Here is an 18,561-nt window from a genome sequence, read left to right on the forward strand (position 1 = left end):
TTAATTAGACCCTTCGGGTCAGAGGGCTAGGAAGACTTTTAAGAGGCTCTGCTTTCTGCTGTGATCCTATTTGTAATTAGAGTTATTGGGTCTCTTTTTATGTATTATTCTGAAAACATTCCTGACCTCCTCTCTTCTTAAGCTCCTGATTCTCCATTTGCTTCACTTCCAGTATTTAACTTTCAATTTGTTTGTTTAGAAGTAGCTACTCCATTCCTCCCAAATGCCTATGAAGCCTGTTTTCTATGTCCCTGCGGTCGTCCATGAAACGTGTTGGATATTACATACATATCTTGAGAAGTACCCTTGTTTTACAACTGATTATTATCTGTAACGGTCAGATTCCTCCCAAATGGTCCACATTCATTGTTGGTATTTCTTCATCCACTTTCTTTTCAACTCCTAACAATCTGGCATCATTTAATGGGAAAATGAGCTCTTAAGTGCTACCCCGTTGGTAACTCTACTGGCATTACCTTCTACTACCGGTCTTTGACATGTTGGTAGCATTAAAGTCAATTTTTGAGGAAGTGGAAAAGACTGGTTCACCATTTCCTCTTTGAAACCTTAAATGACTTTTAAGTGTGACTGAACATTGTAGGTACTACTTCTTGCTTTTATTCTTTTTTTTTTTTGAAGGGGGGTTCCTAAAGATGGTGGCAACTCCTCCCTCAACATTTGGTGAGGCTTATATCATGTACCATTTTACTCATATTAGGATGTGATTCAGCTTCCTCAGTGTGCTGTTGTATGTCTAAAATTTCTGAATGAAATCATGTAGTCACCTTAATGTGATGATTAAAGTATTACATAAATTAGTTAAAATCCCAGTGCTAAGCACAAGATAGACCCCGGGCACTTACTTGTAATTTAATTAGTTGATGGATCATAGCTAGCTAATTATGACCTATCCACCTAACCTTATTTAATGAACTTTTAATTCATTTAATTCTTTAAAAACCACATTAAAGATTGCTTCTTAAATTAAAAAACAGACTGAAAGATAATCATACATATTTTTTAAAGCTGAACCCTCCCCCCCCCCAGGAGTATGATTTTCTATAGCACATGAGATGAACCAATATTAAAACTAATTTCAAACCTGTAAAGACTGTGAAATTCATATGAAATAGCCCCTTCGATCACAGAGAACTTAAAATTCCTCACATTTTTTGAAGAAATTCGCTGAATTAGAAAAAAATAAGATTGGCAGCATGTGTATTGTTATGTTGTAGTAGACTTGTGCTCATGATCTTTGTTTTTTGTTGTTGGTGTTTCCTTGCTTGCTTAGTTGTTTTTCTAGTAAAAACCCCAACCTATCCATTTTAGAGATGTAATTTGTTATTTAACACCAAGCACTGACTTTAAAATTCTGCCAGACATGAGTGGCAGTGACCATGTGCACCTGTCCACTCCCCCCACAACCCAAAAGCAGCAACTAAAAATTCAGAAGATTAACATTAAAATCTCAGAAATAGATAACTCAATGGAAGGACATAAGAATAGAATTGAATCAATAGAAAACAGAGTCAGCAAAATAGAGGACAAATCCCTTAATAGTAATTTGTTTGAGGAACATTCAGAAAAAAGAATGAAAATGAAGAAAGCCTAAGAGTTATGTGGGACACTATCAAGAGCAATAATTTTTGCATGATAGGAATTATAGAACAGGAGGAAACAAACAAACAAAAAAGCACAGAGAAAATTTCTGAAGATTTTTTGGCAAAAAACTTCCCAAATACCATGAAAGACAAGAAGATAATCTATCCAAAAAACTCAACGACCTCCAGACAGGACAGACCCCAAAAGAGTCACAAAGACATATAATCAAACTTGCCAAAACCAAAGATAAAGAACCCTCGGGAAATATAAACTGTCACCTACAAAACGGAACCAATAAGCAGAAACCATGTTGGCAAGAAAGCAATGGGATGACATATACAAAACCCTGAAAGAAAAAAATTGTTGTTGTTAGTTGTTGTTAGGTGCCGTCGAGTCGGTTCTGACTCATAGCGACCCTATGCACAACAGAACGAAACACTGCCCGGTCCTGCGCCATCCTTACAATCATTGTTATGCTTGAGCTCATTGTTGCAGCCACTGTGTCAATCCACCTTGTTGAGGGTGTTCCTCTTTTCCGCTGACCCTGTACTCTGCCAAACATGATGTCCTTCTCCAGGGACTCACCCCTCCTGACAACATGTCCAAAGTATGTAAGATGCAGTCTCGCCATCCTTGCCTCTCAGGAGCATTCTGGCTGCACTTCCTCCAAGACAGATTTGTTTGTTCTTTTGGCAGTCCATGGTATGTTCAATATTCTTTGCCAGCACCACAGTTCAAAGGCATCAACTCTTCTTCGGTCTTCCTTATTCATTGTCCAGCTTTCACATGCATATGATGCGACTGAAAATACCATGGCTTGGGTCAGGCGCACCTTAGTCTTCAAGGTGACATCTTTGCTCTTCAACACTTTGAAGAGGTCCTTTGCAGCAGATTTGCCCAATGCAATGCGTGTTTTGATTTCTTGACTGCTGCTTCCGCGGCTGTTGATTGTGGATCCAGGTAAAATGAAATCCTTGACAACTTCAATCTTTTCTCTGTTTATCATGATGTTGCTCATTGGTCCAGTTGTGAAGATTTTTGTTTTCTTTATGTTGAGGTGTAATCCATAGTGAAGGCTGTGGTCTTTGATCTTCATTAGTAAGTGCTTCAAGTCCTCTTCACTTCAGCAAGCAAGGTTGTATCATCTGCATAACGCAGGTTGTTAATGAGTCTTTCTCCAATCCTGATGCCCCGTTCTTCTTCATATAGTCCAGCTTCTCAGATTATTTGTTCAGCATACAGATTAAATAGGTATGGTGAAAGAATACAACCCTGACGCACACCTTTCCTGACTTTAAACCAATCAGTATCCCCTTGTTCTGTCCAAACAACTGCCTCTTGATCCATGTAAAGGTTCCTCATGGGCACAATTAAGTGTTCCGGAATTCCCATTCTTCACAGTGTTATCCATAGTTTGTTATGATCCACACAGTTGAATGCCTTTGCATAGTCAATAAAACACAGGTAAACTTCCTTCTGGTATTCTCTGCTTTCAGCCAGGATCCATCTGACATCAGCAATGATATCCCTGGTTCCATGTCCTCTTCTGAAACCAGCCTGAATTTCTGGCAGTTCCCTGTCGATATACTGCTGCAGCTGTTTTTGAATGATCTTCAGCAAAATTTTGCTTGTGTGTGATATTAACGATATCGTTCTATAATTTCCACATTCGGTTGGATCACCTTTCTTGGGAATAGGCATAAATATGGATCTCTTCCAGTTAGTTGGCCAGGAAGCTGTCTTCCATATTTCTTGGCATAGACGAGTGAGCACCTCCAGGGCTGCATCTGTTTGTTGAAACACCTCAATTCCTGGAGCCTTGTTTTTCACCAATGCCTTCAGAGCAGCTTGGACTTCTTCCTTCAGTACCATAGGCTCCTTATCATATGCTACCTCTTGAAATGGTTGAACATCAACTAGTTCTTTTTGGTATAATGACTCTGTGTATTCCTTCAATCTTCTTTTGATGTTTCCTGCGTCATTTAATATTTTCCCCATGGAATCCTTCACTATTGCAACTCGAGGCTTGAATTTTTTTTTCAGTTCTTTCAGCTTGAGAAACGCCAAGTGTGTTCTTCCCTTTTGGTTTTCTATGTGCTCTTTGCACATGTCATTATAATACTTTTCTTTGTGTTCTCGAGAGGCCCTTTGAAATCTTCTGTTCAGTTCTTTTACTTCATCAATTCTTCCTTTTGCTTTAGCTGCTCGATGCTCAAGAGCAAGTTTCAGAGTCTCCTCTGACATCCATCTTGGTCTTTTCTTTCTTTCCTGTTTTTCCAGTGACCTCTTGCTTTCTTCATGGATGATGTCCTTGATGTCATTCCACAACTCGTCTGGTCTTCGATCACTAGTGTTCAATGCGTCAAATCTATTCTTGAGATGGTCTCTAAATTCAGGTGGGATATACTCAAGGTCCTATTTTGGCTCTCGTGGACTTGCTCTGATTTTCTTCAGTTTCAGCTTGAACTTGCATATGAGCAATTGATGGTCTGTTCCACAGTCAGCCCCTGGCCTTGTTCTGACTGATGATATTGAGCTTTTCCATTGTCTCTTTCCACAGATGTAGTCAATTTGATTTCTGTGTGTTCCATCTGGTGAGGTCCATGTGTATAGTCACCGTTTATGTTGGTGAAAGAAGGTATTTGCAATGAAGAAGTCATTGGTCTTGCAAAACTCTATCATTCTGTCTCTGGCATTGTTTCTATCACCAAGGCCATATTTTCCAACTACTGATCCTTCTTCTTTGTTTCCAACTTTTTGCATTCCAATCGCCAGTAATTATCAATGCATCTTGATTGCATGTTCGATCAATTTCAGACTGCAGCAGCTGATAACAATCTTCTATTTCTTCATCTTTGGCCCTAGTGGTTGGTGCGTAAATTTGAATAATAGTCATATTAACTGGTCTTGCCTGTAAAAAAAAAAAAAAATAGGCGTATGTATATTATCCTATCACTTACAGCATTGTACTTCAGGATAGATCTTGAAGCATTCTTTTTGACAATGAATGCAACACCATTCCTCTTCAAGTTGTCATTCCCAGCATAGTAGACTATATGATTGTCTGGTTCAGAATGGCCAATACCAGTCCATTTCAGCTCACTAATACCTAGGATATCGATGTTTATGCATTACATTTTAGTTTTGACGATTTCTAATTTTGCTAGATTCATACTTCGTATGTTGCAGGTTCTGATTATTAATGGATGTTTGCAGCTGTTTCTTCTCATTTTGAGTCGTGCCACATCAGCAAATGAAGGTCCCGGAAGCTTTACTCCATCCACTTCATTAAGGTTGCCTCTACTTTGAGGAGGCAGCTCTTCCCCAGTCATCTTTTGAGTGCCTTCCAACCTGGGGGGCTCATCTTCCAGCACTATATCAGACAGTGTTCTGCTGCTATTCTTAAGGTTTTCACTGGCTAATGCTTTTCAGAAGTAGACTGTCAGGTCCTTCTTCCTAGTCTTAGTCTAGAAGCTCAGCTGAAACCTGTCATCCATGGGTGACCCCGCTGGTATCTGAATACCAGTGGCATAGCTTCCAGCATCACAGCAACACACAAGCCCCCATAGTACGACAAACTGACAGACACATGGGGGAGAAAAAAAAAAAAGAAAAAAATTGCCAACTAGCAATTATATATCTAGCAAAATTGTCTCTTAAATATGATGGTGAAACTAGGACATTTCCAGATAAACAGAAATAAAGGAAATTTGTAAAAACCAGACCACCCTTATAAGAAATATTAAAGGGAGTGCTTTGTACAGAGAATCAGCAACATCAGATAACAAGCTGAGGTTAATATGCATGACAACATCACTTAAATACCAACCAATACAAAGAATTCTCAAAAATAAAATAAAGCTACAAGACTGAAAACAGGAAAAATTCTGCCAGGGAGTCTTTGAGAAGGTGTTAACCCAGTGACAGTTGTCTATTAAAGGAAAAATAATGCAGTGATAATTAGATTATGTACCTTGTTTGGGCAGATTGAAATGTGCCACAGACCTCTTTTGTTTCATATTGAGGTTCACTGGGGGACATAATTCAATCCATAACAATTGACTGTCAAAGGGAAATACGCTTACCTGGGCATAAGAGCAGAGAGGCAAATTATTTCCGCATTAAAAATGGTAACTTTTGATAGATCTGGGCATATTTGGTCAATCTTTTTGCAGCCTAAGATACATTGATCCTGAAACCTTGAGGATCAAGACAGTTCTGCCTCTGGACAAAGGAGCAGTGGGAATGGGGCACTGGTCCCTGTTTCCTAGAGGGCTGCATGGTAGGGGGGCCACCGGAGGCAGTGTCAGTGATGGGCAGTGCCAGTAGTGTGCCAGGATGAGCCCCTAGTGGCTTACAACAGCTGATCATTAAATTTTCAGGAATTTTGCAAGTTGATTTCTAGACATTGCTACTTTTAAAAATTATATAGGCTTATAATTAAATACATTATATTAAGAATACATATAATAAACACTCATAACTTACCACTTCCTAGTTATTTGACTACCTTATACTATTATTTATGCTGTTAAGGTTACTTACAGCTATCTTATCTGTGTGGTGGAAATACTACGTTAATAGCCTGCTACTGTGTCTCTCTTCACAACTCTGCATTTACTGGAGTCACAGTAGTAGCCTGAGATTCGCCTTAATGGGAGTATTTACACCACAGAAATTGGCTTCTCCCCTCATGCCCTGATCCACAGGAGAGCTGGTTGTTAAACATTTATCCACTTACCGCTGGATAGTGCCCAAAAGAAGGTGGCAGACCGGATGATGTGATTTCTTCCCTGTAACACCTTCAAGTCTGCAGTACACTTTGTGAATTTGTAAGCTAGATGTCTCCAGTGGATTTTATTTCCTGAGGAACCAGCAGGGTGGTCAGTTCTGAGGCTAGGACAACATGAGATGGAATTAAGATGGTGGTCTCGGTGCAGGAATAGAAAACAGTAGACTACAAGAAATGTCAGGGATTTGTTGAAATTGTGGGAAGGGCCTTATATTCTCAAGCGATAAAATGTTAGGGGGTTGAGTTTAGGAATAAGCCTCTAAAGTATAATTTTCATGTAAATAAGATATTTCAAGGTGTTGTAATATATTAATCACTATTATTCCAATCACCAGGAAGTGGAAGTTCAACTGAACATAGTGAAGGATGTGCTATTTAAGAAAGTTCAGGAATTACATACTGAGACAATGAAAGAAAAAGCTCTTGTATCAGAAATTGAAGGAACTCGTTCTTCTCTAAAGCATCTCAACCATCAGCTACATAAACTGGATTTTGAAACTTTGAAGCAGCAAGAAATTATGTACAATCAGGTAGATGTGACTGTTATAAATGTCTTCCATTTTAATTTGTGGTAGTTGTGATACTCAAGATGCCTCAATATCCCAAGGGAGCAAAGGTTTCTAAGCAGTCTCTTGGAGGGATAGATGGGTGCTGAAGGTGAGATACCTTGTCAGGTCAGGAGTAGGGTGGGGAGCCTTAGAAAGCAATTCTTTTCTTTATCTGAAATAAACAGATTAGAGGAAAGACAACTCTAGTTATGGGAATCCATGCTTTAAAGGAACCTAAGGTAGTTGGACCTGGAGTAAAACAGAAGGAGTTAGGGTATCTGATACTTAAGAAACTGTGTATTATTTCTTAGTTGGACAAACATGCTCCCCCCACCCCAGGCCAATAGATTCAAAGTATTGTTTTTTCATGTTTTCCTTCCTTGTTAATAAATATTTATATATTCTGTTCTCATGTTAATTTTTCAGTGTCCTCTCTCGGTCTTAATTTCCTCATCTAATATAGTCCTAATTTCTCAAAATTATAGATCCTTAAATTATTTAGAAATAATTCATAAGATGTTCATCCAGTTTGGTCCTTTCATGGCTAACAATTTGTGACTTGATATCTTTTTTTACTGAGGTTCCATCATGGTAGTGTGATAAATGCCCCCAGCTGACTTTTTTGTTATAGCCTCAGAAGATTCCTGTGGTGTCTCTGTCATGCCCCCTGGTTGTTGAAGAATAGTTCACTGTTGCCCCCCTCAGAGTAGAAAGGATTTTATCTGATAAATTACTGCAGTGTGAAGTTGACTTTATCGAGTGACGATATCCAGGCCAAACTCATCACAAAATATTTACCGTGATTTTATGTTTATAGAAATGGCTTTAACTGTCTGCTTCTCCTTGCTAACGTCTTCTTTTTAAAAACTGTGACAGGACTTTTACATCCAGCAAGTGGAGCGGCGGATGTCACGGTTAAGGGGAGAAATTAATTCTGAAGAAAAACAGGCCCTTGAAGCAAAAATTGTTGAACTTAAAAAGACACTGGAAGAGAAAAAATCGACATGCAGCCTTTTAGAAACACAGATCAAGAAGCTTCATGTAACTTAGCCAAAAATACCTTTTATGCTTGAAAGTATCCTATTTATTATTTGGTTTTAAGACAATATGTTCCTAAGACTTGACTTTAGATAGATTGCCAGGCTACTCACATATATAACAAATGTATGAACTAATGTTCGTATTCCTACACTGACTATTGGAATGTGGTGTTTCCATTTATCGAGCATTTACTGTGTGCTAAATAATTGTGCTATTTGCCTTTAATATTTCATTTAATTAGCTATCATAAATGTCTTTGGGAGGAAGATATTATTGCCCTGTTGTATGGGTTTAAGCAGTTTTCCCAGTGTTACACAACTACTACATGGGAGAGCTAGGATTTGGCCCCTGGTCCATGTGACTTCAGAATACTCTTATGGTATATTCACTCAGAACACTTATAAATTCCAGTTTTGTATTACGCATCTGCTGTAACAGCTTGATTACCCTTTATCTATCTGTCTCTGAAATGACATCTAAAAGAAAAGCTGTTCTTTCATGAGTCATCTATTGTTGTTACTCAGAAATTTACTTAGTTACCACAGTATTTCAAATTACTTAATTCATTTAATAAGAAGGTGAGAACATTCTTCATCTTTAGGTATATTATGTTCATTGTAATATAAACATATACTAGGTTTTCTCTCTCAGAGTTCAACTGGAGAGTGAAAGAGTGAGAGAATGAGAGCGTGAACCTGAATGCGAGAGAGGGAACATGACAGGTCTAAATCTTGTTTTCACACGTGGAAGGAGCCTTGGTGGTGCAGTGATTAAGCACTAGGCTGCTAACCAAAAGGCTGGTGGTTCGAACCCACCCCGGAAAAAGACCTGGCAATATGCTCCTGAAATATTAGTTTTTTTTAGGAAACCCTATGAGGCAGTTCTACTATGTCACATGGGGTCGCTGTGAGTCAGAATCGACTCAACAGCGCCAACAACGGTATACACCTGTGGGGTCTCGCCATGACTCCTGACAGAGTCACGGCAATAGGTTTTCATGTATGGTTGGCAAGACTAGCGATGAGTGTCCTCTGGTGGTCATAGGAAGAATTGTCCTAAATTCCTTGAGGACAAGGAAAGGCAGAAAGGAGCTGTTTCTTTTCCTTCCTCCCTTCCTCTTTCTCTCCTCTTTTTCCCTCTTTGTTAAAGATGACAAAACCTTTGGTTTGGTTTTTAAGATAAAAAAACATTTAGAGTGCTACTTTGTAGTCTGATGAAATATTTTTTAAATGTTTCCTTGGTTTAGTAGAAGGAATACATGCCTTGGAATTAGAGCTAGTTTTGAATCTCAAGGTTATACCACTACTGCGTATTTTAACTCTTTTTTTTAAGCCCTAGTTTACTCATCTATTAAGTGGAAAAAATATCATTCTAGGGCATTTAGGAGAACCAGAAGCAATGTATATGTTAGCACAGTGCTTTTAGTAGGTACTCAGCAAATGATACTGTCTGGTTCTTTACCATGAGAAAATCAATGCTGCAGGACCATAGGAGGGTAATTCATACCCAAACGTGTTTCCTGACCCTGGCCTGGCTGTGCCTGTTTAGCTGTGTGGGAATGGTTCTCTCGTCATTCTGCCTTTTAACTACCCTAGATGCTTTCTCCATCACCAACAGTGCTTATGTCTACCCCAACTCTGATCGTAACAGAGAGAGAAATAAACTCATGGATATGCAAGTGAATGAAAAAATATCAAAGCCAGTGAACCTTGTAGTGAAGGCTTACCCTTCTCAGTAGCAGCATCAGATTGTAAAGTCGTTCTGCACACTCCCTGCCCTGCCATGCTGTCTGTTGTTTTACATGATAGAAACTGATTTCTTCTGGTCAAAAGATCTCTTTAAAGTTCAGTTCTCTTGTTCCAAAATTTAATCTCATAAAATCAAATCTTTATGAAAAAAAAAAATCTTGCTGTATGTAACCTTAGGTGAGAGAATTATAAGGAGTGAGAAATGTGGAGAGAGACAGATGGAGAGAGAGGGAAAGACAGAGGTGGATCTTGGAGAGTTTTTGATGTAAGAACCAAGAGGGCACTAAGAGCACAAACTCTGTCAACTTTTGGATAGAAGGACGGGTACGAACTGGAATAAAGCTAGGAAACTAGTAACTGGTATGTTTGACCCATTTATCATGCATTTGATGGAGCAAGACCTTATCTAACATTTCCTCTCTAGCAAGATGTAATTTTTATATAATAATAGCTGACACTTATATGGCATTTCTCTGTGTTAAGCACTGTTGTGCATACTTTCTGACAGTAACTTCTTTAATCCTCACAATCATTGAGGCAGGCATTGTCATTATCTGCATTTTAGAGATGAAGAAACTGGGGAAGAGTAGGTGGCTCACCAGGGTCAGATGGCTAATATGTAATCAAGGCCATCTGATTCTAGAACCTGTGCTGTTGACCAGGATCCTGTATTTTTTCAGACTGTTAATGTTTTTACCATCTGGGACTTGAATCAGTGAACTCTGGAATGGGAATGGTGAACCATGAGTGGAAACAAAGTTTATTCTCCCTCCTTCTAGTTGTCCTCCACATGGGCTACTCTGAATGATTCAGGTTAAACTGGGACCATGCAAAATAGTATTTCCTAGAACTGTTGAACTCAAGCTAAATTCAAAACATCAATAGATGGTAAAGATGAAAATATGTCTGTCACATTAAAAAAAAAGCATGAAAAATGAGTTTAAAAATCTGATTATTATATTTAATGGCGTATATAATTTCATCTAAGATATATTTAATATAAAAAAATCTGTTGCTGTTGAGTTGATTTTGACTCATGGTGACCCTACAGGACAGAGTAGAACTGTCCCATAGGATTTCCAAGGAGCAGCTGATGGGTTTGAATTGCCAACTTTTTTGGTTAGCAGCCCAGCTCTTAACCACTGCACCGGGGGGCTACATACTTAACACAGTATGTATTTAATGTAGTTGTTAGTTAAAACATATATTATGACCCTTTCTTATTTTACAGAATGATCTTTACTTTATCAAGAAGTCAAACAGTAAAAATTGTGCTGAAAAAGAATCTCTCAAGACCAAAATAAATGAACTAAACCTTTTCATGGACAGATCAGAGAAAGAATTGAACAAAGCCAAAGCTTTTAAACAGGTGCAGTAAAACTACATGCATATACAATATTAAAAAACATACAATTACATATTAATTGTGGAAATTCTTAAAACACTGTACCCAAGATAAACTTAAATTTTATTCCAGCTTTTAAAGAAAATTGACTTTACATATTGTATTTAAAAATTTTTTAAATATGTGTTTCCTTGAACATTAACTATTCCTTAAAAACATATTTTTAAAGGTTTCCTATAGCCTAGTACATGAAGGTACCCTAGTTTATTTAATCAGCTCCTATTTGTTGGATATGTGCTTTTTAAAATGTTTGGCTATTATAAAAAGTACTGTCATCTACAATGCATGTATCTCTTTATACAGTTGCTTAATTAGTTCCTTAGGATAAATTTCTAGCTGTATAGCTATGGCTCAAGAATAAATATTTCCAGAGTCTGAAAACAGTTTTTAAGACAAAGTGCCTTCCACCAGCAGTGTGTAAGCAGTCTGTTTTACTCACCACCACCATGGCTGGATGTACGAATTTGTAAAATTGTTACCATTTTGATAGGCAAACATGGTATCTCATTGTTTTATTCTGCATTTCTTTAATTGGTGACATTTTAAAACATTTTCCCATATGTTTATCAGCCATTTATAATTTCACTCTTTTGGATTTCTAGTTTATATTCTTTGCCCATTTTTCCATTGGGGCATTTATATTTTCAAAACGCTTTCATATGCTCTTTGTATGTAAAAATGTTAACTCTGTATCATAAATATTGTCAATATTTTCCTTTAAATTTTCCTTCAGTGTTTTTGACATAAAATTTTAGCATCAAATCTTTAGTTTTCCCCACTTTATAATTGTTAGTTATTATTAGAAATTTGTCCTGTTAAAATCAGACAAATGTTTACTGTTTCTAGGAGCTGCGTTGGTTTCATCTTTTACACTCAGTTTTTAATTCATCTAGAATTTATTTTTAGTACCTGTGAGATGTACGGATCTAATCTTTTCCCCATTCGAACAGCTACTTTATGAAATACTAAAGCCTTATATTCTGGAGTGTTTGTTTCTGGGCCTTCTTTCTGAAAATTGATCTGTTTATTCTTGTGCCAGTACTCTACTCATGACTGAATTGTTTTAAAATAAAAATTTATTTACACACTATTTTATAAGATTTAGTTTAGAATATAAAAATGTCCATTCATAGGACTTTATACATTTCCTGGATGTTGTAAGTTTCAGTCTTAGGAATAACGTTTCTTCCTTTTGTGTTTTAGTAAAGTCTGAATTTAAAATTGAAAGACTTGGAATGGTCATAAGCCCTTTTTCTTAAAAAAAAAAAAAAAAAGGTAAAACTAGAGGCATGGACACTGAGCGATCCAAATTTAACCTGAGTTAATATCTTGGTCAATGGCCAAATTACAAAAAGTTGTATTTTTGAGTTTGATTTTTATTGCGATAAAATTTTTATTGGTTTTGGTATGCAAATAATTATTTAAATGTTTGACAATTTTGTTATGTTGATAGGATTTGATGATAGAAGACAATCTTTTAAAACTTGAAGTGAAACGTACTCGAGAAATGCTTCACAGTAAGGCAGAAGAAGTGCTTTCTCTGGAGAAAAGAAAACAGCAATTATACACAGCCATGGAAGAGCGGACAGAGGAGATAAAGGTTCACAAAACAATGCTTGCATCACAAATAAGATATGTTGATCAAGAACGGCAGAACATAAGGTAGTTATTAGATTTTAAAACATTGCTATGGAAGGCCTGAAGAAAACTATAAGGGTGATGTCAGGAGATCTGCTGCTCCCCCCTGCACCCGGAATATCCATCTTTTTCTCGTTGGTTTGAAGCGGCTTTTAATGTACTATATAACCCATTGCCGTCGAGTTGATTCCAACTTATATAGGGCAGGGTAGAACTATCCCACAGGGTTTCCAAGGAGCAGCTGGTGGATGTGCACTGCCCACCTTTTGGTTAGTAGCCGAGCTCTTAACCACTGTGCCATCAGAGCTTGGTATAAATTTATGCTCTTTCCTCTCCTTTTCCTTTGGTAATCCCCGTTCTTTAGATTTTCCCTTTTATGTTTAAATCATCCACTTGGCGCTGAGTTTTGTGTATGGTTTGTGGTAAGGGTCCAATGACACATTTTCCCTTATAGATACTCAGTAGCTGCATTTATTGAAGCAGTTTTTCCATGGAGGTTTTGCATATCTTTTGTAAGATTTATTCCTAGCTACATGTTATTTTTTAATGTTCCTGTCAATCTTAACTATTTTTTAAACATTTCATTTTTGGTTTGTTGTTGGTACATAGAAAGACAGTTGATTTCTGTATATTAAGTATCCAGCAACCTTGTGCAAACCCTTAGTAATTCTCACAATTGATCTCTAGATTCTAATTTCCTTTTATCCATTCAATCATTTGCAAATAATAACAATTTTGTTTCTTCCTTTTCAATCTGTAGAGCTTTGCTTTTCTTTGCTTTACTGCACTTGCCAGTACCTCCAGTTCAATGCTGAATAGCAATGGTTATACAGGTATTCTTCTTTTGTGCTTGATTTAAAAGAGAAAGCTCTCGTTGTACTGTAGGGTTTTTTTTTTTTTTTTTTTTGAGATATCCTTTATCATATTAGGGGAGCCCCTGCGGATTTTTATTCTTTGCTAAGAGGTTGTCTTAATCTGTTTAATCAGAAATGGACGTTGACTTTTATTATATGCTTTTTCTGCATTCATTGACATGACGTAGCTCCTTCAATCTGTTAATGTTATTGATTGATTTACTAAAGTTAAACCAACCTTGTATTCCTCAAATAAATTAAGCTTGTCTGTGACATATTATCTTTTGATTATACTTGGATTTTTTTAAGTAATATTTTTATACAGTTCTTGCATCTTATCACATGACCCACAATTTTCCTTTCTCCCTGGGTGGCACAAACAGTTTGTGCTCAACTACTAACCAAAAGCTTGGTGGTTCGAATCCACCCAGAGGTGTTGTGGAAGAAAGGCCTTTTTCTTCCTGATAATGGTTATTTTGTCTTCTCTTTTTCACATGGGGTAAGTCTTGCCAGAGGTTAATTAATTTGTCTTTGAAAAGAATCAACTCTTGTTGATTGTTTCTCTTCAGTCTTTGTTTGGTATTTCACTAATTTCTGCTGTCACCTTTATTATTTGCCTTCTGGTTTTGTGGATTTATTTTGATGCTTTTTTCCCCTACCTTCTTAAAGTAGACGCTTAGTTCATTAATTTTCAGTTTCGAGGACTAAAAAAGCCCTATGTTACTTTAACTTCATCTCACAAAATTTGACATTGCAGTGTTTTGTTCTGTTGTATATTGGGTCACTGTGAGTTGGAACCAACTTGACAGCACCCAACAACAGTACTATTATAAAATAGTGTCTTAGGCTGGGTTCTCTAGAGAAGCAAAACCAGTGAAGCATATATGTGTGTGTATATATATAGAGACTTATATTAAGGAAATGGCTCATGTGGTTGTAGAGGCTGGAAAGTCCCAAGTCCCAGGGTCTGGCTGGAGGTGTCTCCTGACTCACATAGTTACAGGGACTGGCGAACCCAAGATCAACAGGTCAGACAGCAGGCCTCTGGCTCACAGGTTGTGAATCCCAAGGTTGGCAGGTAAGATGACAGGTCGCTGGCTCACAGGCTACAGAGACTGACGAATCCCAAGATCAACAGGTAAGCTGCTAGCTTAAGTCCCAAGAACCAAAGGTCAGATGAGGATCCAGAGTGAACAAAAGCCAGTGATCTTTGCCAGAAAGTTCACATATATTGTATGGAGGCCATACCCCAAGGAAAATCCCTTTCAACTGACTGGCTGCTCATAGCAGATCTCATCATGGGGGTGATTACATAACATCAGATCTCATCATCGAAGTGATCTCATAATATCAGATCTCATCATGGAGGTGATTTCATAATGTCAGATCTCATCATGGGATGATTACATAATATCAGATCTCATCATGGGGGTGATTACATAATATCAGATCTCATTGTGGAGGTGATTACATCACTACATAGCTACCAGATTACATCATAACTGCCACACCACTGAGAATCATGGCCCAGCCAAGTTGACACACAACCTTCGCCATCACAAATAAAAAAATATTTTTTATCACAAATAGGTTCTAAAAAATAGCTCATAAAATATTAATTTACTGAAGTAAAGGGAAAAGGTAATCAGCAGATTTAAGAATCTGAATGTTGGGAGGTAGATCTTCATGGGTTTCTCATATTTCTGCATACCTTGCAGGAGAGACAGTACCTGTTATGTTCTGGACTATCTTTTTAAAGATGTTTGTATACTGAACAGCCTTGGAAGCTAGAGGTAGCATCTCCCTCTGGAGCAGACGTTAGGCATGTTTGCTTTTTTTCTATTATAAAATATTTTTAGTGGTGCAGTGGTTAAGAGCTGTGGATGCTAACCAAAAGTTTGGCAGTTCAGATCTACTACCCCCTCCTTGGTAACCCTATGGGGCAGTTCTACTCTGTCCTGTAGGGTCGCTATGAGTCAGAATCGCCTGGAAAGCAATGAGTTTTTTAAGTTTAGGCTTCCTTAGTGGTGAAACCTATTGTGTGTGTAGCATCCTTGAGCCCCTTCTTGCCCCATGGTTTTTGGTGGGGCAAGAGGAACCAATGTGAACAGGAAGCTCATGCTGCTTGCCGTGCTGTGAGTAATAAAGTTTTTTGTCTTTGACCCATGAATCTTGTCTTCCTCCAGCATCCATGAAACTAGCAGGCTAACTTGTTAGCTTTCAAGTTAGGTGAAATTTCAGGCCCTTCATACTGAATTATGAAATGGAGGAGGAAAAAAAAAAAAAAAGAACACAGTTAACCTGCTTGGGTTCAGTAGTAACACAACTACAAATATTTTTTACAAGATTACACGATAGTCCTTTATTTGCTTTCCGGTGTTTAGTTTTTCTTTTTCTGTTCACATTAGTGCTGAGTTTCACGACCGGCTAAGTAAAATTGATAAACTGAAGAACAGATATGAAATTCTTACTGTGGTTATGCTGCCTCCTGAAGGAGAAGAGGAGAAAACACAGGCCTATTATGTGATAAAGGTATAATCTTAATCTAGTTACAGTTGCGATAATATGACGTATACTTTTTTTTGGTAACTCATTTTTCATAGTCCTCTGGATTTAAGACAACCGAAACGGTAATTTTTATTTATTTTTTGCCGTGAAATTTGGCTCATGGCACTCTAGCAGCTATTCCAATTATTAGGGCCATAACTGAGTTGCTAGATGGTGGTACTGAAACATTGGCTTTAGACTCCTCCAGTCCACGAAGTGCTGCCTTCTGGTTTCCAAAACCTACTTGCTAACGTGGTCCAAAGCCCTTCCTCTGGAGATTCAGGTCATTCTATTTGACCACTCTTTGACACTCCCCTTCCCCGCCCCCACGCTTTTTTTTTTTCTTTTTCCATCATCTGTGTCATATCACTTTCCCTCATTTATTCGGGATTCATAATCTCTTTTCATCCCAAACCTATGGTCATTCTGGGTGTCTTCAGCATGCATGTGACAGCCTGGTAAATACCTCAAACTCAAAGCTTTACTTCACCATAGCCACCCACTCCCATAGCCATACCCTGGACCACATTACCTGGCACTACCAAAAAAAAAAAAAAAAGAAACCATTGCCATTAAGTCGATTCCAACTCATAGTGACCTGAGCAGCTGGTGGGTTTGAAGCGCTGACCTTTCTATTAGCAGCCAAGCTGTTCTAACCTCTGCATCACCAGGGCTCTTCCTCTGGAGCTGCACCGCCTCTGAAATCTTCAGCTCCAGTTTACCATGCTCTTCTCGTATGGCAGCTGTCCAGAGGGGAAGAGGTCTGCTCCCCTGCCCTCATGTGGAGGTACATCAGATGAATCTGCTGTTCGTTTTCACACTTGAGAGTTCTCTGCCATTCCATGTTTATCTTTACCTAGTGACCATAAGGAGAAGTTCTTAAGTGATCAGAATGCCATTTACTTCCTGAATACTATGTCATCTTTCCCCACGTAGAGAATACCCTGAACTGGTGTGATTTTCTTTACCGAGAGCTCTGGGAAGTTACTCAAAACACTATGTAAACTGTAACTTGAACTTCCCTGTACCATATATGGATAGGGGTGGGAAGGAGACCTTCCATTTTATACCTCCAGTGGATGCCTCTTCCTTCTGATTTCTATCTGCTTAATCTCCCAAGTTTCCATCTGTAGCCTGTCATCAAGTATGGTCATGACATACATAGTAAGTGCTGTTTGCTTGGCACTTTGCCTCAGAACACTCCACCTAACCTACAGAAGAAATCAGTCCCAGCTCTCAAACCCTTCTTGTTACTCATCATTCTGTAGGACTGCTGCAATTCCAATTAAGTTCCTTTACCAACAAGGGCTGCGATAGGTTACCTAAAGTCACTGGGGTAGGCCGCCTTTGTCTGGATCTATTCTGGGCCAACCTTGGGCTAGTGGGTGACCTTGAATAAGTTATTTAACCACTTCGGACTTGTTTCCTTATCTGCAAAATGAGGATGATAATGTCTCATTACTTTTGTTTTGAGAATTAAACAAGAAAAAACATGAAAAGTCCTGAGAACAGTACATGCCACGATATGAAACCTCAATAAATGTTAGCAATCATTCCTGATATTGCTGTGATGATGATGATGACAGTGGACATCAGTCTACTGCTCAGGAAAAGAGAAAAATCTTATCTGAAGAAAGCCTATTGCTTCTGTTCATAGTGAATATTTACTGCCTAAGGTTTTTTTTTAAGGTACTCAGTAGTCCACATTTGTCCTGTCTCCTCACCTTCCCTCATGTGTCAACCCACTGTAATGTTCTTTTATGCCTTCTAGCTTTTACATATAAGTCCCTCTGGCAGTAGTTATCCAGGAAAATCAATTACCAAATTTAACTGTTTCTGGGAAACTTGTCTTCCAGTTCTATTCCTACTTCTATCTCCTCCTCCTTTGTGAGTGCCTCACACACACTTCTCACCTTCCTTAGATGGTAAGGGTCTCTTTTCTTCTCATGTGACATGATCAGCTTAGGCATTTTCATCTCTCTCTATGAATTCAGGTACTCTGTTGCTGATTCATAAATCTGTTGCCATTTTTTTTTTTTTTTTTAGGACTTTTCAAATCACTCTAGGTAGAGCTGGTATCCCTTCCTTGCCTTCCATGTCTGAGAAATGTTTGTTGAAAGATTAGATTGATGAATCAAATTAGCAGACTAGTTTTTTGGGTTCTGTCATCCCTAAAATCACATATTTCCTCCTAATTTTCAAGGTTTCAGCCCTGTGACACATATTCTAACTAAATCTAAACCAGTGAGTGGAGTGGGGATGCCTGTCTCTGCACTTGGGGCAAAAGGAGAGCTAGTACCACTCATTCCTCTGGGTCTCAGGAGGCTAATGTGATGCCTTTTATTTTATCATCCAGCCTCTGACTTTCCAGAGCCAGACTGAAAAA

The 18,561-nt window shown here is 38.1% G+C and overlaps 1 protein-coding gene across 2 annotated transcripts in view; it reads left to right on the plus strand.

Annotated features, from left to right (window-relative positions):
- Positions 1 to 18,561, plus strand: part of CCDC39 (coiled-coil domain containing 39) — a 49,157-nt gene that overhangs the window by 20,958 nt on the left and 9,638 nt on the right. For both annotated transcript variants that reach the window (XM_049881735.1, XM_049881729.1), the window contains 5 exons: positions 6,730 to 6,924; positions 7,819 to 7,983; positions 10,963 to 11,100; positions 12,590 to 12,798; positions 16,037 to 16,160. In XM_049881735.1, coding sequence (XP_049737692.1) covers positions 6,730 to 6,924; positions 7,819 to 7,983; positions 10,963 to 11,100; positions 12,590 to 12,798; positions 16,037 to 16,160 — 831 coding nt within the window. The remainder of the gene's footprint in view (positions 1 to 6,729; positions 6,925 to 7,818; positions 7,984 to 10,962; positions 11,101 to 12,589; positions 12,799 to 16,036; positions 16,161 to 18,561) is intronic.

Source organism: Elephas maximus, chromosome 1 (genome assembly GCF_024166365.1).
Source record: "Elephas maximus indicus isolate mEleMax1 chromosome 1, mEleMax1 primary haplotype, whole genome shotgun sequence".
NCBI lineage: Eukaryota > Metazoa > Chordata > Mammalia > Proboscidea > Elephantidae > Elephas > Elephas maximus.